The sequence below is a fragment of the Catharus ustulatus genome, chromosome 26 (assembly GCF_009819885.2).
Source record: "Catharus ustulatus isolate bCatUst1 chromosome 26, bCatUst1.pri.v2, whole genome shotgun sequence".
In the NCBI taxonomy this organism is placed as follows: Eukaryota; Metazoa; Chordata; class Aves; order Passeriformes; family Turdidae; genus Catharus; species Catharus ustulatus.
The window spans coordinates 6,077,579-6,099,918 of record NC_046246.1 but is presented as its reverse complement, the minus strand read 5'-3'; the positions used below and the strand labels follow the sequence as shown (position 1 = coordinate 6,099,918).

General features: G+C 54.6%; 2 protein-coding genes across 29 annotated transcripts in view; both read right to left on the bottom strand.

The window, feature by feature from the left end:
• Window positions 1-22,340, bottom strand: part of MACF1 (microtubule actin crosslinking factor 1) — a 151,688-nt gene that overhangs the window by 40,685 nt on the left and 88,663 nt on the right. For all 28 annotated transcript variants that reach the window (XM_033080489.2, XM_033080486.2, XM_033080499.2 and 25 more), the window contains 4 exons: window positions 21,827-21,956; window positions 20,841-21,040; window positions 19,765-20,260; window positions 17,742-19,213 (listed from right to left, as the gene is read on the bottom strand). In XM_033080489.2, coding sequence (XP_032936380.1) covers window positions 17,742-19,213; window positions 19,765-20,260; window positions 20,841-21,040; window positions 21,827-21,956 — 2,298 coding nt within the window. The remainder of the gene's footprint in view (window positions 1-17,741; window positions 19,214-19,764; window positions 20,261-20,840; window positions 21,041-21,826; window positions 21,957-22,340) is intronic.
• On the bottom strand, window positions 15-6,241 carry KIAA0754 (KIAA0754 ortholog). Its single transcript, XM_033080503.1, has one exon. It carries the CDS (start codon window positions 5,275-5,277, stop codon window positions 2,212-2,214), a length of 3,066 nt encoding a protein of 1,021 aa, XP_032936394.1. The 5' UTR covers window positions 5,278-6,241; the 3' UTR covers window positions 15-2,211.

The window sequence follows — 22,340 nt, the reverse complement described above, 5'->3', positions numbered from 1 at the left end:
CGCACGCTGCCCATGCACCATCCCTCTCCAGTCCCCAGGGACAAGCCTGCCCTGTCCCCTACAGCAAACACCCCAAATCCCAAAAATAGGGAGTAGATTCCTGGCTCTGCTCCCCTGGCAGAGCCCATGCAGAGCAGGGGTCACCCCACAGCTGGGAGCTGAGCCTTTGGCCCCGTCACATTTTCCCGTTGGGAAGCAGAGGGGATGGCAGCCAGCCACCTGCTCCCCGTGCCCAAGAATGCACAGGCACTGCCTGCACTGAAAAACTCCCACTTGGATGCAAGATCTCCCCATGAAAAATTCCCATTTGGATGCAAGATCTCCCCCTGAAAAAATTCCCACTTGGATGCAAGATCTCCCCCTGAAAAATTCCCACTTGGAAGCAAGATCTCCCCATGAAAAATTCCCACTTGGATGCAAGATCTCCCCATGAAAAATTCCCACTTGGATGCAAGATCTCCCCCTGAAAAATTCCCATTTGGAAGCAAGATCTCCCCCTAAAAATTCCCACTTGGAAGCAAGATCTCCCCCAGCAGTTCGTGGAGGACACAGCTCTCTTTGCTCCAGAGGAGCACAAAGCAAAACTCCCTAAAAACACCAAAACCCCCTAAAACCCCAAATCCCCCAAAGCACAGCTTGAACAAGAAGCACTGCTTTGATTTTCCAAAAGAAAAAAAACTACTTTTTCCAACCAGGGCTCATCACTGCAGGGTAGGGAGGTCCCTCCAGGACATGAGCAGGGTGAGCTGGCAGACACTGTCCAGAGCTGTTTGCTCATGGAGAATTCTGCCACGGTTATAAGAAATAAATGGGGACTTGGAATCACTGATTCCTGGGCTGTTCTCCTGTTACTGTTTATATATGGAGCTGCTGGGCAGAGCAGCCAAACCCACAAAAGGATCAGGCTGATAAGCCTGGCATGCCAGGCTGGTCTGAGCTCTCCATGCAGTGCAAAACAAACTCCAAAGGAGCCAGGCAGGGAGGGAGCCCTGTGGAAAAGCCAGGTCCAACCAGGGGTTCCTGCAACACAGGTATGAGCCAGCCTGAGAGCCTGATGCTGCCTGAGGAGCCTGACAAAAATAATCCCAGCAACAGCCCGAGGCTGAGCGTGTCCAGCACACTTGTTTTGCTTTGCTCATAAAAGATTCCAGCGATTTAGTTCATTAACCTCACCGTGACTCAGCTTGGAAACAAATATTTAACGAGTCCCCTTTGCTGGGGAGCGAGGTGTCCTGCCCTGGGGAAGAGCTGGACAGACATTTTGGGAGAGCAGAAGGAGATCTGCTCCACCACACCTCCTCCTCCTCCTCCTCAAAGCATCCCCTCCTTTCTGCTTCCCTCATCTCCCTCAACCCCACCTCTGCTGGATGTGGAATTCCAGCTCCAGCAATGCTTGGAGCAAGTGGGGTTAACAATCAGAGGTGCTGAACCTAAAATAAGGGTCCCCACACTGAATTTTCAATCAGCAAGATAATTATGGCCAGAACCCAGTGGTTTTTCCCTCACCCAGGTCCCCTCTGGGTGTCCCAGCCTGTGCTCACATGGACCCCCCATGTGAAACCACCTCTCCAAGCCCCTCCACGTGTGTATCTCCAAGGGGTGGTGCAGCCCAAAGGATGAGTAATTGCCACCAAATCGGGATTTTTGGTGCTGACTAACTTCTGATGTCTCCTTAGTGATATTGCTCCTAATCCAGATGGCAGGAAATCAGCGCTGGGCTGTGGGAACTCCAGCACCGAGGTCTCTCCAGGCAAGAGCCACGAGCAACACAAATCCCCAAACAGCAGAGAGAAGCTGAGCCCCTTCCTGAGCTCCTTCTGAGCCTCAGTACCTCAGAGCTCACAGAAAAAAAAAAAATAAACTGCAGACAGCGATGACTGCACGGGACAGGAATTGCTTGCACTTAATTCATTTCACAGGTTTCTCTTTCCTGATATATTTTCTGCTTCAAAGATGGGAACTCCCTGCCAGGAACCAGTGAGAAGCTTTTTCTGAAGTCCGTGATTTCCATCTGAGTGACCATAAAGTACTTTAATGAGCCAAAAAGTGTCAGTCAACATTTCAGGTCATCGAGCAGCGAGAATCTTTTTGCCTCCCTCACTTACACAACCACACAATTCCCTTCCCCCCCCAAAAAAAAAATAGCTTTTTGTCTGCCAAATTCAAGCTGATCTCAGGAGGGAGAAGGCTGTTTGGAAGCCCAGATCTGTGTTACTGAGTGGGCTCCCACGTCCCTCCCACCCCTGGAGTGCAAAATAAAGCGATTTCTGCGCCCAGAGCCCCGGCTGCGGGAGCCTGAGCAACAAATACCTCGTTATCTGGAACGAATCCATCTGGGAGAGCAGGGGGCCCTTCTGCCAGGAGGGGTCCCTCTGTGCCTGATGTCCCCTGTCCCTGGCTGGGACACGAGGAAAGGGCACCCCCACAGCTGCGGGGACGGAGGGAGCCCCTCAGCACAGCCCTGGGCAGGGTTTGTGCCCTGGCTGTCCCCAGCAGCAGCTCAGGGGGGCTGGCACCCTCTGCCAGGGCTGAGAAGGCACCAGGGGGACCCTCCCAAGCTGCCAGCCCTCTTGCAGGAGCGCTCCCAACGGGCTCATCCTCCAAAGCCACCGCTGCAGAGGGCAGGTGCTCCAGGATGGCAAAGTCATCTGCATCCCCCAAGGCCACCACCAATGGCACGGGGTCACCACCGAGCTGCCCGGCCCCCGAGGCTGCTGGTGGTGGCACAGAGGTGACAGGCACGTCAGCAAAGGGTGGTGGGGCTTCCAGAAGCTCCTCCACCATCAAGGGCATGGCTGTGGTGGCTCCTGGAGGTTCCTCAGCATCCGTGGTGGTTGGTGGCATCCCCTGAGCCTGGGGCTCCAGGACAGCCCCATCTCCAGGTGGAAGTGGGTGGGTTGGAGCAGAAAGCTCCCCAAAATCCCATGGGATGGCAGGCCCTGCAATGGAGAACGTGCCAGGAAACTCTTCAGGGGCGGCTGGGCTGGCAGGACACGGCAGCTCCCAGCTTGGGGAAAACAACAACTCCACATCTCCTGGCTGCAGGACGGCTGCTGGTGTCCCCTCGTGTGTGACAGCCACCTCTGAGTGGGCAGCCCCTTGCAGAGACAAGCCATGACCCAGGGAAACCATTTCCCACGGGAGGTCCTCAACAGGCACCGGGAATGTTGCTGGAGCCTCGGAGCCTGGCTCTGATGCAGAGCCAGCGTGGAAAGGCAGCAGAGAAGCACAGCAAACATCCCCACTCTCTGCTGGATGAGTCCAGCCCTCAGTTCCTCTCCCTGATCCCAAATCTGCGGCTTCATCCTCAGAAACCAGTTCTGGGACATCCCAGTTGGTGATCTCAGTCCTTCCAGGCAGAAGGGGACGGGTCCTGAGTGGATCCAAGCCCTCAGTGCCAGCCTGGTTGTGCCGTGGGGGGGACCCCAGCTCCTCCATCGCTGTGTCCGGCGCTGGGGGCTGGCAGGGGGACACTGGGCCAGGACAGGTCCCCTCGGGAAGCAAGTCCTGGTTATCTTCACCCCACCCCAGGGGAGCGCTGGGGTACCCATCTCCCCCCAGTCCAGCAGCTGGATGTGCCCCTGTGCCAGGACAGGGAATCCCACCAGCCACAAACTCTGGGTCCACGAGTGGGTCAGGATCAGCTGCTGGGGAACACTCCAGGAGGGACCCCAGCCCCACCATGGCCACGGGGCTGGGGGAGGCCCCTCCGTCCGAGTCCATGGGGGTGACAGCCAAGGTGTCCCTTTCTGAGAAGGGCTCTGTCAAGGGCTCCAGCGTGCTCAGCACCTGGGAGCTGCAGGTGACATCAAAGTCCTCCAGATCTGACACAACAGCCGAGTCCGAGGCGCTGATATCCAAGGGGGCCCTGTGCTGACCCCCCTCAACCACCAGCCCCGCCAGTTTGGCCGAATCTGTGTCCAGCCCCTCTGAGTCCATTGGGGACATCTGCACCTCCAGGCAGCTGGGGACAGCTCCATCACCCCCATCCTCGTTCAGGCACTGCTCTTCCAGCTCTAGGAACATCTGCACCGAGTCTGTGTCGGACAGCTCAGGGCCCGTGGGGCTGGCTGAGCGCTCCAAAACTGGAGCAAAGTCCTCAACCCCACACTGCACCGCTGCATCCTCCGTGCAGCACACGCTGCCACCACCCCCTGGGGACGTGCAGGACCGGGAGGTCCCCGGGCTGGGGGCAGAGCCGTCCTCTGGAGCAGTGGATTGTTCCCTTTCTTCAGAAATATCTGCCAAGCAACAGCTCCTCTTCTCCTCTGCCACCAGAACAGCCTTTCCTCTCTCTGACAGCGTCGCCTCCTCCCACTCCTCCATCATCACCCAGCGCTCGTCCTCCTCAAATCTCAGCTCAGACTCCGTTTTCTCCCTGAGATTGGAGGTGATGAGAATATCCAGCCCCGTATCCAGCAGCTCCTCACTAAGGCACGGAGAGAGGTTCACGTTCTCCACCGTAGAGTCCGACTCGGAGGCCTCCAGGGTCTCCTGGTGCCCATCATTGAAGTTCCCCCTGATGAAATTCTTCCTGGCTCGTGGCCAGGTGGCACTGGGCAGCCGGCGCGCCCTGGCGCGGTTGTCACCGGCGCTCAGCAGGGCCTGGCGCTCATCCCGGGGGCCATCATAACCATCCACGCCAAACTGCTTGGCCACCAGAGCCTCCGCCGCGCCAGACGCCTTGGAGACGTGCTCCAAGGTGAGAGACTCCGACATGGGCTCGCCGTGCTCGGGCTGGCCCGGCTGCTCGGCCAGCATGGCGCTGGAATCCCGCTTATCCCGCAGGGAAGGGTTGGAAGCGCCCGCCTCCGACACCTCGCTCAGCGAAGCGCCCATCCTTTCGGCAAATTCCGTGAAGTTGGGCGGCATGAAGGACTTCCAGGAGCGCCTGTTGACGTTCTCCTTCTTCTCAGGGTTCGGGCGCCTCTTTGGCGGGGCCGGTGCCGGTTTGGAGACGTCGCTGCTGAGTTTGAGCTGGTCGAAGATGACTCGCTCGTCCAACTTTTTGGGTTCTGGCGGCCTGGACTCGAAGACGTTGGCAGCTCCCAGAGTCCCGTTGCTGGATATGGTGCTGCCATCCCCCTTGCCCAGGGTGCTCTTGGAGAGCTGGTTGAGCTTCGATCCCTGATCGATCTGCTCGTTGATTCTCATCGTGTCGTAGATGGATCTCTGGGGCACGTAGCAATCCTCTATATAACCATCCTCATCCTCGCCCTTCCCCAGGCACGTGCGGTTCTGCCGTAAACAGTCTGGCCGGCTCAGTGGTTTGCCCATACTCTCGTCCTTAAGGATGACAGAACCACCCTGGCAACTTTTGGCCCGCCACGGCAGGAAGCATCACACAACCAGCAGGTCCCAAACCCGCCGGGGCAGCCTTTAATCCCAAAGTGACACTACGGGGACGGGAGGGGAAACCGGCAGCACCCCGACCGGCGGTCCTGAGCAGCGAAACAACCCATCTCATCCCTTCCCCATCCCCCTAAAAAAACCCCTCCATCAGTGGATCATCCAAAATCCAACAGCTTCGGGAAAACACTCCAAGCGGTTCGCGACAGAAACGGCGGAAGAGTTTGAAGCTCTGCAATGATCCCGTCCGTTCCTTCTTTACTAACAAAGGCACTGCTTGTCCCGGCCGCTCCCGGCTGGCAGGGGCGAGCGGCTCCGCGCGTTTTCTGCCCAGCTCCGAGCGCCCAGCGAGTCCAGCTGGTCCGAATTAGCCTCTCCCCCCGACTCTCGTGTTTTCATTTGAACTGAGCTTGTCAGCGGATATTCGTACAACTTTAAACACAGGAAGTTCTTCATGCAGGGCAAACTCGGAGGTTTCCTGTCTCAAAAACATGATGGCATTGTCGCTGCCGGTGCCACCGGCAGTGGGGGCACCCCCAAAATCCAGCCCGGTGGGTGCGTGGTGGTGGAGGCAGAGTCCGACAGTGGAGGAAGGCTGCTGAGTCTTCGCTTTTTTTTTTTTTTTCGCTTTCTCCCCAGGAAAAAAAAAAAAAAAATTGGCTATAAAACGCATCCAAAAATGGCAAAGGGACGGAGCGGGATGGAATCCCCTGAGTTGCCTCTCCGGGAGCCGACGGGGGGGACGGGGAGCAGCGCGGCTGGAGGCGGCTGTTGCCGCTGCTGCTAATGCTTCTTCTTCTTCTTCCTCCTCCTCCTCCTGCTGCTGCTGCTGCTGCTCCGAGCCCTCTCGCACTAACTTTGCCGGCGGCCGGTGCCGGGCTCCGCGCTCCCGGGTGGCCCGGCCATGGCAGGGCGGGCTCGGAGCCGGTACCGGCGGCGATGCGGGGCGAACCGGAGCTGGGACCGGCGGAGGTGGGAGGATATCACACACACACACACCCCCACTCCCCGGAGCCGTTCCCTTCTCGCTCTCGCCGCTTTTGTGCGCGGCTCAGCGGCCGGGCCGGGGGCGGGGGGCTCCGCGCCCCCTCCGCGGGCAGCCCCCGGCCGGCGCGGCGGGATGCATGGCCGCTGCCTTCCTCCTCCTCCTCCTCCTCCTCCTCTTATTCCTGCTCTTCCTCCAGCTCCCCGCTGCCGCCGCCCGCTGTCGTTCCCGCCGGCGGAACAAAAGGCCGAGCCGCACAGGCCGCCGCACGCCCCGGCCCCGCCGCCGCCGCCAGCACCGGCACCCGCGGAGCTCCAGCCCCGGCGGAGGGAGGGCGGAGGGGAGGGGGGGGATGGAGGCGGCACCGCGGGGCGGAGCGGCACAACCGGGGCCGCCCCTTGTGCGAGCAGCGCGGAGCGTCCCCGCGATACCCGCCCCGCACCGACCCCCGCACCGGGAGCGCGGAGCAGCGCGGCGCGGCGCGGCCGGGGGATGAACGGGGGGTGATGCTCGGTGGCGGAGCGGGGGTGGTTCTCGCCCGCCCCGCCGGGGGATGGCCCCTCCTCCGGGGGGAGGTGGCAGCCCCCGACAAAGAGCAGCAACGCCCTGGCTCGGCGGCGGCTCCGGCTCCGGCTCCCGTCGGCACCGGCCCCGCTCGCCCGGCCCTTTGTCCGCTGTTCCTTGAGATGGGAAATGATTTCCCCCTCTATAGGTCTCTCTCTGCTCCTGGCACCCACCCCCGCACAAAGAACCGAGTTTTGAAACCCACCCCAAACACCCCCCGAAGTACCGATTTTGCCTCCCCCCTCCACCGCTTTGCCAAAAAACCACCCCGCAACTTGTCACCGCTCCGCTCAACCACTGCAGAATCTTTTCCTAAAAATCATGATTTTTATAGCCCCAGCTTATAGCATCCTGCTCCTCCCATCCCGAGTCCTGTCACCCTCTTTTCCTCCCCCAAAACCCTTTGGGTTTAAGGGATGGGGAGCACTGGGAGTGGGGAGGGGAGGCCGTGTGAATCAGCGCTGCGAAGTGATGCTGAGGGAAGTCACAGACTTGGGAAGAGAAAACAGGAGGGTTGGGAACAGCCTCCACGCATCTCCAGGCAACAACCCGCCCCACCAGCCACCCGGCCTGCTACTTTGGGATGGATTATGGCATCGGGATAAAAATACAAGGTGTTTAATAGAGAAAAACGTGCGGCACCGCACTCCAAAAGCGCCGACAATGGGAGAATCAGAGCTCGCTCTGCTGTGCCACAACTTCACCAATGGTGAAGCCACAGATGAAATCCCGAATATTTTTTGATGCTCTGCCATCCTGACAACACCGAGGCTTTGCCAAGGTGATGGTGTGGCGTGCTGGGAGCCCAGTTTTCACTTCCCCGAGCTCTCAGACCCTTCATCCCCACGTCCCAGCACCAACTGCACAGGCAGCAGCTCCAGCAGCGCGCTCCCAAAGCTTTGTGTTGCTTTTGGAGAGATGGGGATGGATGTTTTGTGGAAGGGGAGGGCTTGGAGTGGGGGATTTGCACATTGAACGCTCCTCAGATGGAGATTTTTGTGGGAAACCTTTGGAACCCCCTTTTTATTCCCCCCATTAAATATAAGGGAAAAAGCGGGATGTGGGGAGGGAGTGGGGATCTGAGAGGGTTTCCAAACATCCCCCAGGGAGCCTTTCTGCCCATCCAGGACATTTTCCCGAGCCCTCCTGGACAGACAGCCGGACACTGAGCCCTGCAGCCTCCTCCAGCCCCAGCTGCCAACACCACCAGAGTGTCCCAACGCCTGGATTTTTCCCCTTGGCAGGGCACACCGCAGCTCCTGCTCCCTGGTATTAATCCAGAGCAGCTGAAACAACAAGAGGACAACGGTGCTGTGCCAGAAATGCTGCCCTGGTTCCTCTGCTCCCACCTTGGAGCTGCACCGTTACCGCTCCGGGGCCCCTCCGCCAGGAATCCCAGGCATCCGGGCTGGGGCGAGGAGGCTTTTTTGTTCCACTGCGAAGAAGGAACGATCCCTCTCTCCCTCCCTCTCTCTTTTTCTCGACGTGGAGCTGCCCCGTTTCACAGCCAGAAATTCTTTTCCCATTTCCTCACCGCGTCACGTGCCAGGAGCGAGCCAAGTCTTCCCCCAACACGTTCCCCCCACCAACAATTTCTAAAACCATTAGGGAAATATTGGGGCAGGGTTGGGAGCCAGTTGGAAACCTGCTGTGCCTGGCCAGAAAATCCCAGCCAGATCTCTTGCAGGTTCCCCAAATCACAGCTTTGAGCCTCCAAGTGCCACCCCAGTGATGGGGACAGTGCTGGGAATTGCAAGGTCAGGGCTTTGCTTGAGCTTTGTGTCGGTGCAAGGGATGGATGTGGAAGGACATGAAGGTGCTGTCCTGATTTTTGTCCTTTTGGGTGTTTCCAAGTGATCACCAAGACCCCTCACTTGGCTTTTGCTCAGTCCCCAAACTCTCCTGTCACCCCAGGCCACGTCCAGCAGACAAAACACCCTCAGCTAAAACCAAGATGCTTCCCAAGACCTTCTCCAAGTAGAATCATCCCAATTTTTCTCCTGAACCTGCTGGTTTTAAGCTTTCCTCATAAGGCCACCAGCCCTGGCATGTGGGGACCTCATTGTCCCTGTCATGGGCTGATGTCACCCTGTTCATGGCTGTGCCACATCCACTGTTTATATGGCACAACACTAACTGGAAACCAATGTATTTCACCCTGTTCATGGCTGTGCCACATCCACTGTTTACATGGCACAGCACTAACTGGAAACCAATGTATTTTTAGCTTTCTTTTAGTGCATCCCAGCACTGGAAGCGAGGGACCTGTGAGAGCTCAGAGTCAGCTCAAGATCTCTGGTGGATGGGGCATTTCTGGGATCAGGGTGCAACCACTGAGGGTTTTCCTCACCCTCAAAGCTTCTTTAAACCTCACCTTGGTGCCCCTTCTGCCCTGGGAGGGCAGGGTGGAGGGAGGAGATCTCCTTGGCACTGTGAGCTTTGTCTTGCTGACCAAATCATAGAATAGTTTGTGTTGGAAGGACAGGAAAACTCATCCCATTCCCTTTCATTTTCCACTAGACCAGGCTGGCCTTGAGGGATGGGATTGCCACAACCTGTCCCCTGTGTCACTGTGGGTCACTGTGTCACCCCTGGGCTGGGACACTGTGCCACCTCCAAGAGAGGCAGAGAGGGTAACCCCAAGTGCCTCCAGCCCAACAGAAGGGCTGAGGGTGCATTTCACCCTCCCTCAGACACCGCAATAAAAGCACAAAGCCAAATCAAGCTCACACAAAATCTCCCTTAGAAACGGCGCTTTAGGTTGCGCTGGGATTTTTTAGCAGAGAGTTGGTGTTTTTTCAAGCCTTTGCTGCGTTTGTCAGAAGGGCAGAGGGATTTCTTGCTTTTCCTCTTGATCTCTTCCTCACTCATTCCTTTTCCTAAATGTGATTGCCATTCCAGCACTGATCCAGCACTGGGGTGATTCCCACCCTGCTGCTCCGGGTGCTCCCTCATCCCTTTTGGCTCACAGCTGACTTCAAACCAACCTCACACCAGGGCTCTGCCACCACTCAATCCCTCTTCAAAGGCTGCAGCTGCTGGGGATGCAGGGAGCCAGCACATCTTTCAATCAGCCATGTGGAACCTTGGAGCCTGTTCATTCGGGACTCTCCTCCGCAGGGCTGTGGGAGGAAACCTCAGCAGGCTCCCAGGGGTTCTGCACCTCCACGGGGAAAGTTTTAGGAAGAGGTTAAAATCCAAACTCCCAGAGAAACCTCCTGCACTTTTGGATGCATAGTGAGGGGCTGTTATAAAATATATATATATATAAAATTTGTTTTGTTCTTCCAAGAGTGCAGGAGCTGCACCGCAGCGATTTCAGTGCCAGGCAGCTAATATAGATGTTGGTATAAATAATTCTGAACGAAGCCTGGAGCCCACGTGTTGCAGCAGTGCTCAGGCACTCAGTGTTCCCATGGAACCCCATCTTCGTGCACAGAGCACCCCAAAACTCCCTGGGATGGGACAAGGGCAGAGCCACGTGCCAGGGGCCTCGTGGCCAGGAGGTGAAAGCTGCTGAAATTCTCATTTTTGTCCTGCTCTGTTTCCCTGCAAATTGAAGCGCTCTGTGGGCATCCCACTGCCCACCAGCTGCAAAGGGGGACAACAGGGATGGGGTGATTAATGAACTGCTCTGAGGCTCTTTAGGAAGTGAGGTAAGTGTGTTATCATCCTGAGAATCCACATCTAAACCACTCCTTCAGCAGGAGAATTGGCAATTGTTCTTGGAAGGCTGCAGTGACTAATCCAAGCCTGAGTCCTTCCCTGCCTGCTCCAGACCCAGTGGCCACAGTCCCTCCCTTCCCAAGGCTGGCTTGGATGCTGTGGGTGATGGGAACGTCCCCATGGATCCCACACCCTGCCAGGACCACGCTCCTCTCCCTCCCTTGCCGACAAAAACCTCCCCATCTCCTCCTCCCTCGGATCCTCAGCTCTCCTGGTCTTATGCAAAGCTGGTATTTTTAGTATCTCCTGGAAACACTGCGAAGTGTCATCACCAGCAGCTAACGAGTGCTGGGGAGAGAGGACATTCCTCCGGCCATCTCCCTCTGCCCAGACCTGGCAGGGCCACCAAAGCATCTGCAAGTGGGTGGCTTCTGCAGCGCTGACCCAAGGCAGCTCCTGAAAGGCACCATTTGATCACAGCCTGGTTGTTTCACAAGAAAAGAAAAGGAGGAAAAAAATAAAAAATAATTAAAAAAAGGCTCGCTACGATTTGGTCGATCTCAGCAAGTCCTGGCTTAATTCACTCTTGTTCTTGGGATCAGGAGAGCTGCCTGTGACTCTGCTGACACGTCAAGGTCAAAGCCCACCCGTGGATTGCTGATGAACCAGCACACCGACAGCCTTCCCTCTGGGAAGGAGGAGCTCCAGGGGCACATTTGCTCTTCCCTCAGCGCTCAAATTCACCTCCAAGCAGCGAGGAGGCTGCCAGGGCAAACATAAAACCTCCAGGATGGAAATGCACCCATCCACTGTCCCCAGCCAGGCTTGGTGACAGCCCTGTCACCCAGCACAGCCCTGCTTATCACCCCCATTTATCGAGGGGAGATGGTGCCTTTAAGGCAGCTTAACAGCTGTCAGAGAGGAGGCATTTCTGCCTGTGCTGCTGATGCTGAAAATACGAGCCAGAGATACTTTAAGTAGGTCTGGAAAGCGTTCAACAAGAAGACACCGTCACGCAGCCTGTCCCCACTCCCAGCCCAGTCCCACCCAGCTGCTCCCAAGCCCACGACTGTCGGGAGCCTCACGCATTCCTCCGGGGGCACACAAGGGTTAAAAATACCCTCAGCCAGGCTGGGGGCACAGCAAGTGGCAGAGTGTCCCTTCCCTGCCACATCCCATTCTCAGAAACCCACCTCCCCTCGCCCACCTGCCGGGGGTTTGGCTGTTTGCTGGGGTGTGGAGTGCCCAAAAAAAGCCACCCCAGAGGCTGTGACCACTTGTGCTGGCCCAGGATCACATCCTGCTGCCTGCAGAAATCCAGGCTGTGAGTGGCAGTGCTTTGGTGGCAATGCCTCGTGCCATCAGCACGTGGAGTGGCTCCTGCTCTCCCAAATCCCAAAATGGGATGCTGCTCTTCCTCTCTGGCCATCCTCTAGGATGGGTTGGAATGAGGTGATCTTTGAAGTCCCTTCCAAGCCAAAGCATTCTCTGATGTTCAAGAGCAGCTCTGCAGTGGCAGGAGTAGAGTTAACAGCCCCAGGGAGAGCCACAAAATCATTGAGGTTGGGAAAGATCCACATCACCCTCCACAGGAAAATCACAAAATGCCCCCTGTGCACCCAGGGACCACTGAGGAGCACGAGCTGCAAACCTGAATGAGCTAAAACCTCTGGGGAAGAACCCAAACTTTGATCCTCCTGCACAATATCCTCAGTGAAAGGATGCTGGGCAGCCACATCCATCCCTCCCTGCCTCTGACACCAATGAGGGGACACCATGAGGTCACACCAGTGGCAGCCCCCTCCCCAAAACCATCAGTGACACCGAGAGAAACCCAGGGACAGGAGGCACCACCAGTGGCACTTGTGTCAGCAGCGTTGAGTCAGCTCCCTGGTGGAAAGGTTGGGGGAATTAGGAGTCAGAAATAAAGTGCTGAGAGGAGCTGAGATCCCCCAGGCAGGAAGGGAGCACCTGGAGCAGCATTGGAATGGCCAGATGAGAAATTCTGGTTTGGGCCTCACTCACTGCATCACCACTCCCAGGATTACTTTCCTGATTTTTTTATTTTTTTATTTTTTTAATTGAAGCAGACAAAGAGGGTGCTGGAGGCAGAACGGCCTGACCTACTCTAAAATCAAGCAGTGAGGCTTCAGTTATTGCTGTCTAGGGATTCTCCCTCCCCCTCTCCATCATCCAGCATTAAACCTTTATTGGTGTGACACAGCACTGCCAGAGTTCACCTCATTGAGCAACTCCAGCTTCCAAAAATGCCAGCATCCCAAAATCCCATCTCTTCCCTCAGCAAAGCCATCACCCACTGAAAGCTGGATGTGGCAGACCCCCTCCTGCTCCTCCCTGCTCTCCAGGGTGGGGTTTAATTAACTCTGGGAGGATAAACAGCCTGGCTGTGCCAGCAGTGGCAGGTCCTGGCTTGCCACATTCCTGCGCCGTGCCCCAGCGCCACCGAGCTCAGCTGTGGTGGCAGCAGGAGCCACCACAGTGGCCATGTCACCAGGTGTCCCCACCCTCAGCCAGCTGCACCTGCACCCACCCAAAGTGACCTTTTGGGGATGGCAAGTTCAATTTTTTTTTTTTTTTGGGGGGGGCAGAGCTCCAGATTGTTGCAGAAATTGAGGAAGAACTCAGGGTTGATGCTGCTCTCACGTTCCTCATGGGGACAAAGTGTCCTCAGCTTTGCTGGTATGATACAGCTGAGATTTTCTGCTGGAGGAAATGCCCACAAAAGCTGCCCCATCCCTAGAAAAGCTCAAGGATGGGATGGATGAGCAACCTGGAAGAGTGGAAAGTATCCCTGACTCCTCACCCAATCCATGATTCCATGAGTGGGGAAGCACCAGGATCCTCCACTCCTGAGCAGAGAGCCCAGCAATCCCTGCCAGCTGCCCCAGGGCTGAGTTCTAACACTGTGAAACGTGGAGAGGTTCAGAGTTTGTCCAAAACCAGCTCTGTGAATCAAAGAGGGTCCCAGCTCAGAACTGCCAAGCACAAGCCACGCTTTAAAACCCAAGCTCCAAATCCACAGTGTACAAGATAAACAAAAGCCAGGCTTAAGCTTGCTTAGCCAGGAGGCCAAGCCACCCCAGCACAGATGTCTCCCCCCAAAACACTCAAGAATTTGCTTCCATCAGCTCCTGATGGGTGCTTTTTGGCCAGCAGGGATGAGCCCATGCCTGGGGTTTTCTGGCACCCAAACCTCACCTGTTGTAGAGGAGGATGAGCCACTTGCACTGAGCAGCACAAGCTTTACCCCATGGTTTCACCATTTTTGGGGTGAGGAGTTCTCACTCAGGGGATGCTGATGATGGATCCCAAAAAACCCCTCTGCCTTCATGTGAGTGACCCCTGTCCCACCTGTACCTGGGGAATCATTTCCCTGGGGAATTCTGCTGTTTGCCAATCTGAAATCCACAGGGCTGTTATGTTTAGAAACATCTCAACTGCAGCTCATTCGATTCCAGTCATTAAAATTTAATATTAGTGTAAGCTTTGAGAAACCTGAGCTGACAGCAGAGACAGTGGAGGGGGAAGAAGTGCCCCAGCCTGGAAACTCCTACAAACAGCTCTTGCCTGGCACTTGTCCCTTGTGCTGAAGAGCCCAGCTTGGCTGTGTGAAGCTCAGCACAAAGATTCTCCTGACTTTCAGCCCCTTTTTACACAAAGAGGGGCAGCTATGGACTGAGAGCCACTTGAGTGAAACTCCTGCTGGAGATCAGGGGTTAAAGATGAGGTTCCTTTGCTCTGACAGTTTAACATGAGCTAAACCCACGTTGTTTCTGCTGTGGCACAGCTGGATCTGAAGCAATCCGTGGGGATGTCCATATAAGCACAGGCTCCAAACCACAGAAATGCCTTTCAGCTGCACTTGATCTCCCCAGAAAACCCAGGGCTGAATTCGATGACCCCATTAAAGTCTCCTCCTGATGGGATTTCTTACAATCCTACAACAACCAACCATTCCCTGCCTGCTTTTCCCACACTCCCTGAGCTCCAGCTCCACCCTGCATCACTGTGGGAGCTGGTGAGGACCAGTCCCCAAAATCCCACGAAGCAAAACCCCTCCTGCAAACAAAGCTTCCCCCTGAGCATGATCCCACAGCTGCTTCCCAACCTCCTGCCTCGAGGAACCCAGCCAGGAGCAAAACTCAGAGCAGGAGAGGGCTCATCCATCCCAAAGCCAGGATTAGTCCCTTTGTGACCTGGGAAAAGGGCTGGGGTGGGGGGGAGAGAGAGGAAATGCACAAATGGCATTTTTCCAAAAGTTAAGGAGGTTGTGGCCTTTTGGGGAAAGAAAAGGGAAAGGAAAAATACATGGGAAGCTTCAAATATGAGCTGCTTCCAAAGTCATCCGTTCCCAGCCTCCACCAGAGCCTTCAATGTCGCTTTTTTTTTATTAAAATCCGGACACAATGAGTCCAGAAGTGCCCACCTTTGTCAGGGCTCCGTTGGCAACTTGCCTGGAGCCCCCGGGGCCATGCCTAATTTGCATCTCATTTACACAGATGTTCATTAAAATTAATGCCTTAAGACATAATATCTGCCTGCATTTGAGCCTTCTGGACAGGCAGAGCACGACTGCTCCTGGAGAGCCCTGGTCACCCCATCAGTCACCCCATTCCTCACCCCATCCATCACCCCATCCATCACCCCATCCTCCCCTGGAGGATAAAGCATCAGGAGCTCCTCTGCTCCACCAGGAAACTCTGAAAACGCCCCTGTTCTGCAATCCAAGGAGGGCAAAAGTTGTGATTTTTGTATTAGAGAGGGAATTTGTTGGGAAATAAAAGCCTGGAGAAATAAAAACCAACAGGGCTCCCCACAGAGCACAGGCCAGGTTTTTCCACAGCTCTCCCTCCAGTCCCTGCTGATGTGCAGATCAGGAGCTGGGATTGTGTTCTGAGACAGGACCAGAAGGTGAAGCTTTGCCAAGATCGGCTCTGCAACCTTTGGGATTTGTGCGAAAATCCCTTGGGATGCACCAAGTATGGGAGGAGTGGAGGAAAGGAGGAAAGGAGGAATAGAGGAAAGGAGGAAAGGAGAAAAGGAGGAAAGAGGGAAAGGAGGAATCGAGGAAAGGAGGAATCAAGGAAAGGAGTGGAGGAAAGGGAATGAAGAAATGAAGGAAAGGAGGAATGCAGGAATGGAGGAAAGGAGGAAAGGAGGAAAGAGGGAATGGAGGAAAGCAGGAATGGAGGAATGGAGGAAAGGAGGAATGGAGGAAAGAAGAAGTGGAGGAAAGGAGTGGAGGAAACAGGGAATGAAGAAATGAAGGAAAGGAGGAATGCTGGAAAGGAGGAAAGCAGGAATGAAGGAAAGGAGGAAAGGAGGAATGAAGGAAAAAGGAAAAGGAGGAATGAAGGAAAGGAGGAAATGAGAAATAGAGGAATAGAGAAAAGGAGGAAAGAGGGAAAGGAGGAAAGGAGGAAAGCAGGAATGAAGGAAAGGAGGAAAGGAGGAATGGAGGAAAGGAGGAAAGGAGGAATGGAGGAAAGGAGGAATAAAGGCAAGCAGGAATGGAGGAAAGGAGGGGAGGAATGAAGAAAAGGAGTGGAGGAAAGAGGGAATGAATAAATGAAGGAAAGGAGGAATGCAGGAAAGGAGAAAAGGAGGAAAGCAGGAATGGAGGAAAGAGGGAAAGGAGGAATGAAGGAAAGGAGGGAAAGAGGAAAGAGGGAAAGGAGGAAAGAAGGAATGGAGGAAAGAAGGAATGAAGGAAAGGAGAAATGAAGGCAAGCAGGAATGGGGGAAAGGAGGAATGAAGGAAAGGAGGAATGAAGGAAGCTGCCAGAACCACGACTGCTCCATCCCCCACTCATGTTCTCCCCCATTCCATTCCCAACCATTCCACAGCAAAACCTTCCCACCACTGCTGCAGCTTTCCCTTCCCCAGCTGCTCCCCTGACTCTTGGTAAGGACACCTCAGCCCCAAACCCCAGGGCTCAGGTCAGCCCTGCCTTGAGGGGTCATCCCCAAGGCCACTGAGCCTGCACCACGTGCAAACCCCACGGTGGGTTAAGCTGCTCCTGCCCAGTCTGGGTTTTGTCATTGTTCCTAATGAGAGCTGCTCAGCTGGGAATAATCCCCTGTTCTGCAGGAAAGGTTCACTGATTTTAAGGACTAAAATCTCCTTTTTGGATGTGTTTGTTCCAAGTGACTCCAATTTAAATCCTTCTCATCGGCATCAGCTCAAAGCAAACTGCCCAACACAAGCAACACCATCAGGTGAGGTTGAATTTGTCCCATAAATACACTTCAGCCCTTTTTTAAAATTTTTTTTGGATAGGCAAACCCCAAACCAGAAGCACCTTGTCCTGGTGAAGGTTTCACAGAGCTGCTCCAGTGGTGGAACGGGATCAATTAGCCATGAGATGAAAAGTAAATGGCTGTAAAACTGCCTCTCTCTCCCACCCCCCCATTAACACCAGGAAACGAGCAGCCAGATGTAAATCAGCCCAATCATCAACTCCTGAGCACATCAGGAATAGAAGTTTCACAGCAAGAGAATTTCTAAGCCGTGTTAATATAATTAATGTAGTGTAACAGCACGACCCAGCACATAATACTGTACAGAAATATATCAAACACACTCAACTCTTCCCCTTCTCAAGTCTTGATGGTCTCCATCAGCTCCTTGCTGGAAATGAGAGCAGCCCACATAAAACTTCACCTTGGTTTTATTCGCTGGGCGCACTCCTTGTCTCACAGTTTATCTGTGGCTCTTTTTCTACCCAAGGATCTCAAAATGGATTTAATGGGTGAACAACAAACAGGAACGGTGGGCCAGGCAGAGCCAGACCTACAGGATGATTTGATCTGGACTAGACTCTCAAACAGTGTAAATTCACAGCTCAGGTGGACTCAAATCCTTCCCTTCCTCCCCCAAAATCCAAATGCCACCCACCCCCATCACCAGCAGAACAGGGATTTTCCTGCCAATCCCACGATCTTTCCACACCTTTCCACCACAGACTATCAAGTCCACCAGCAGGATTCCACATCCTCCAGAGCAAAAACATCTCAGTGCAAACCCACTCACGACCACAACAACAAACAGCGGAGACGCCGCGGCTCCAAACCCGCAAAAATCCACAGAACCACTTTAAAAAAAACCCAAAAAAACAACAAAAAAACCCCCAAACCGTTATGGAACCAAACTCACCTTGAAGTCTGCCAGCTGCTGGTTGATGGTTTCCACCTCTGTCCCCACCACCCACTGCAGGGCTTCGTTCTCCTCGGCTGCTGTGACCATGTGGCTCAGCTCCTTCAGCCGCCCGTAGAAATCCTCGACGCGCCCCAGCGTGGTCTCCACCTGCTCCTGCCGGTTCCTGCCCCTCTCTGTCAGCTTGCTGCACTGCTTGCTCAGCGTCTCCAGCTCCCTCTTCAGCCCCAGCAAGTCGGGGCTGCCCTCATCCTCCAGCATCTTCTTGCACTCGCCCTCGGAGGAGTCGATGTCGCGCTTGAGGCGCTGCAGTTTGCCCAGGAAGGCGCGCACGTCCTCAGCCTGCGACTGGAGGCTGTCAGAGTCCCTCCCGATGGGGCCCATGCTGTCCAGCTCATCATCCAGATCTGCCAGCTGCGAGAACATCTCCCTGACCCTGCTGCTGAACTGCCCGATCCCCTCCAGTTTGTTTTCCATCAGGGCGCAGCAGTCGGTGACTTTCTGCTTCACGGCCTTGAAGTCCTGCTGAGCCACCTCAGCTTGGCTTAAAAGTTGGGAACAGTCAGATCCATCTGGAGCATCTTCTACCAGACCTTGAGTGAGGTTTTTCAGGTAATCCACTTGTGGCTCCAGGGCCTGCAGCACCTCCTGCTGTGCCCTGAGCTTCTCCAAATTCTTGTTGCTGCAAGCTTGCGGCCCCAGGGCATCGTAGATCTCCAGCTGGTGCTTCGCCCCTTCCAGCTTCTTCTCAATGTTCTTGAAGCTCTCCTGGAACTCCTTGAGCCTCTGGGACATTTCTTCAATGGAGCCAGTCTTGGTTTGCAGCTCTTCTGTGATGGCATCCATCTTCTGGTTGATGCTGGCCTTCTCATCCCGGATGTCATCCTCGTCCGCCTGGGACGCGTCCGTCAGGATGTCGGCAGCGCTGTTGAGCATCTCCAGCAGAGACCTGCGCTTCTCCACGTCACTCAGCATGGCCTTGGACCTCAGAAGAGTGGCCTCCAGCTGCACTGGATCCAGGGTGACCTCCAGCTCTGCCATCCTGGCCTTGCAGTCCTCCACCCAGGGCAGGAGATCGTCCGCGTGCCGCTGGTACTTCTGAGCTTTCTGCAAGCAGTCCTTGAGCTTGGCGTGCCTGTCAGCAGCCTGCTTGCTCAGCTCCTCCCAGTGTGTTTTCAGGCTGACCAGCTGGTTCTGCAGAGTGGTCTTCTCCTCCCCAGGCTGCACTGAAAGCAGCAAAGATTCCCCCTCGGCCACAATCATCTCGTAGGAGCCGCTGTGTTGGTTGAGGCTCTTCTGGAACTCTTCTTGCTCCTGGATCTGGCTCTGCAGCCTGTCCAGTTTGGCAGAAATGGGTTGGCTCTGGGCTTGCTGGCACCTTTTGTCATCCAGCCAGGTCCTGAGCTCGTCAAACATGTGCTGGAACTGCTGGGAGCTGGCGAGCGCGGTCTGCAGTCGGTTCATCCGGTCGGCTGCGGCGGCAACGAGATTAGAAGGTGACAATTAAGCTCAAAATCAAATAAGCGAAGTGCAATTATTTAAAATCATCTCAGATGCACCAACTGTGTTTTGATTAACAGGAAGGAGCTTTCCATTGCATCACCAGCCCTTTTTTTGCTCACTGATTCATAAATTTCTGAAGTAGTAAGAGGCAGTGGTAATGCAGAAGTCTCAGCTCTCTAAATGTAACCTCTCAAAACCAGAAGAATCCCAAGATCAGAGGGTGGCCACTGGGGTTTCTTCATGCCCCAATCTGAATTTAGTAACCTGTTTTTTTTTTTTTCCAAGCATGTGTCACCCTGCCTGGTCAGAGCCACATCAGCAAGGTTAACACCTCTGCTCCCACCCCAGGCTCAGGCATTTCTGGAGCTGGAACTCTCCCATGCCTGATCCCACCCTACAAAGTGATAAATGGTGCCTCCCCTATTATTCTTACAAACCCAGTGATGGGAGAACCCTTTGGCAAAGAGCAGGGCTGGAGTTTGACATCCCAACATCTCTTAGGCAACTCCTCCTCTCTCACCTGCCAGATCTTCCAGCCCTTTGAGGGGAAGTGCCACCGTCTCCAGACGTTTCCTCAGCTCATCTTTGAGGTACTGCTCCCCAATCAGGACAGAGAGGTCATCACAGAGGGTCTGAGCCTCTGAGATCTCCTCTTCCAGCTGCTCCAGGTCCGAGCGGATCTCGCTGGTCTCCTCCAGCTGCTGTTTGACGGCGTCAGGCTGGGTGCTGATGGCAGACTGGCTGCTCAGGCGCTGCCCAACAGCTTTCACCTTCTCTGAGAGGCCCTGGAGAAGCTCCTGGTACTGGGTGCTCTTTACTATGGCTTGGTCAATCTGGCTGGAGCGGGAGTTGAGGCGCTCCGTGAGCTCGGACCATTTCTGGTTGACCCCTTGGAGCTCATCCTGCACCTGGCTGGTGGATGGGGAAACATCTCCAGGGCCACTCAGGATGCTCTGAGCTGCCTGGTTGAGCTGCTCGTGCTGCTGTCGGCGAGCTTCGAATTCCTTCAGCATAAACTGGAACAGAAATAACATAAAAATGTTTGCATAAAACTGACAGCTCCGAGTACACACAGTCAAAACAAACCAGACCTCCAGGGGCTTTATCCAGCCCTTGGAATCAGCAGGAACAGGCCCTGGGGTGGGACAGCAGTTGGGTAGCCCAGGATTTACTGTGACCTTGGAGGTGAAAGAGCTGGGAGGGGTCTGTGACTCCAGGACTTTGCTCTCTCTCTTATTTGTCCTGTAATGCAGCACAAACCACTTGGATGAGATGCAAACCTAATTATCTCCACTGGGGCTTTTCTGCTCCACGATGTGGCTGCTTCCAGCCTTGTTAGGAGGAATGGAAGGGCCAGGCTGGCAGGCAGAGGGGCAGCATTAGCAAGTCCTGCAGAGCATCAGCACTGCTGAAAGCAATTTCACTCTCCAAGAGGGGCCAAGTGATTCACTGGTGAGTCAATGCAGAGCGGGAAGGGAGCTGAGCACTGCACCCTCTCCAGGTTACTCACAGCACTTTGGGCTCAGTGGGCTTTGGGCTCAGAGGGCTCACAAGACAAGCCCAGCCTTGCACCCCCCTCCTGGACCAGGCACTCACCTGCACCTGCTGCTTCTGAGCGTTCAGCATGTTGGGGTCGATGGAGAGGGGGCCCAGCACGCTCATCATCAGCTCCTTCTCCATCAGCCACGGCCTCAGCTGGGCTTCAGCAGCCTGGAACGTGGCCAGCTGGGTTGCTGACTCCTCCAGCTTCTGCTGCCGTGCTGCTGTGGCCTGGCTGGCCCTCTCCCACCTGCAGTCTGAACACCAAACCTCTGTTGGCTCTGTGCTCAAGCCCACCCCTCCATCACCAAGGTGATTTTCCCCTCCCCATGGTTTTACCAATGGGAAATGTCTCTGTTTTCCAATAAAACCAGCGTGGCTCTGTCCACTTTCCATCTAATAAGCCACTACCCAAATCTATAAAGAATTTGGAATCTCTGGAAGCTCTGAGGAGAAAACCTTGCAAGGAGGATTTCTGTGTTTTAGTCATTACTGCCATGAGCTGGGCTGAGCTGGGCTGAGCCTTCTCACATCCCCAAAATCAGGATACTCTCATGTGTGCCTGTCCTCACTCAGCACACTCAGACCTCCTGCTACTTCAAAGAAGGGAATCTCTGGGCTTCTTTTTGAACACACAACCTTGTTTAGTCAACACTTAATTACCTAGGATAGCCTCAGTAATGACTGGAATTTTATATCAAGCAGTGAAGCTTTTAATCAAAATAATCAACCTGCGCCGCTAACACATTTTTCCCCTCCATTTTTTTTTTTTCTTTTAAGAAGCAATTTAAGGAGGCAATCCTTTAAAATCCACATCCATCACAGAGATTTCATTAATCATGACAGTGCTCATCTCAGGAACACCTTCCACACCAGACAGCTCAGAGATGGGTTTGCTGTTTACTGAATTTTAATTAGAAGTGACTCTGCTCTGGCGTGACTTTGGGATCGCCCCACGCTCCTGAGCCACGTCTAACGTGATGTTTGGAGAGAGAAAAGGATTATTTGGAGACAGAAGCCTCATTAATGCTCCAGGCACTTACTCAGGTCTTCCTGCATCTTCTTCCAGTTCGCTGCTTCTGGTGAATCTGGATATTTCTCCAGCAAGCCAGAAAGTGCTTCCTTTACCTTCTGGATCTTGCCAGAATTCTGTTCCAATTCAGCCAGAAATGCCTGGAAAAGAATGATTTTGATGCAGGGCAGAAGAATCACTCAGCAGAAATGAAGCAGCAGCTCCAAGCTGGATAATTTCTGTTCTTTGCCCTTTAATTAAATCAATTTTTTAGCAATATTGTGAGCTAATTTGGTTGCAAGGGCAGGGAAAGGCTGGGAATTTCCAGGAGAAGCTGCAGCAAGGGCTCCAAATAATCTCTTTTCCCTCAGCCCGACATCACCAGGTCTAAAAGCAAAGGGGAACTTTGGGCTGCTGCTCCATGGCTCTGCCTGGAATTCCTGATTTGGGCAAACTGGGGGCAAACCCTTGTGAGCAATTCTGTGCAATTCAGCACATCTCTGGGATCTTTGTGGGGATGCACAGAGGGATGGACCAGGATGATC

Excerpts from the sequence above, each read along its gene's own strand:
- KIAA0754 (XM_033080503.1), bottom strand. The coding sequence starts at position 5,277 with ATGGGCAAACCACTGAGCCGGCCAGACTGTTTACGGCAGAACCGCACG.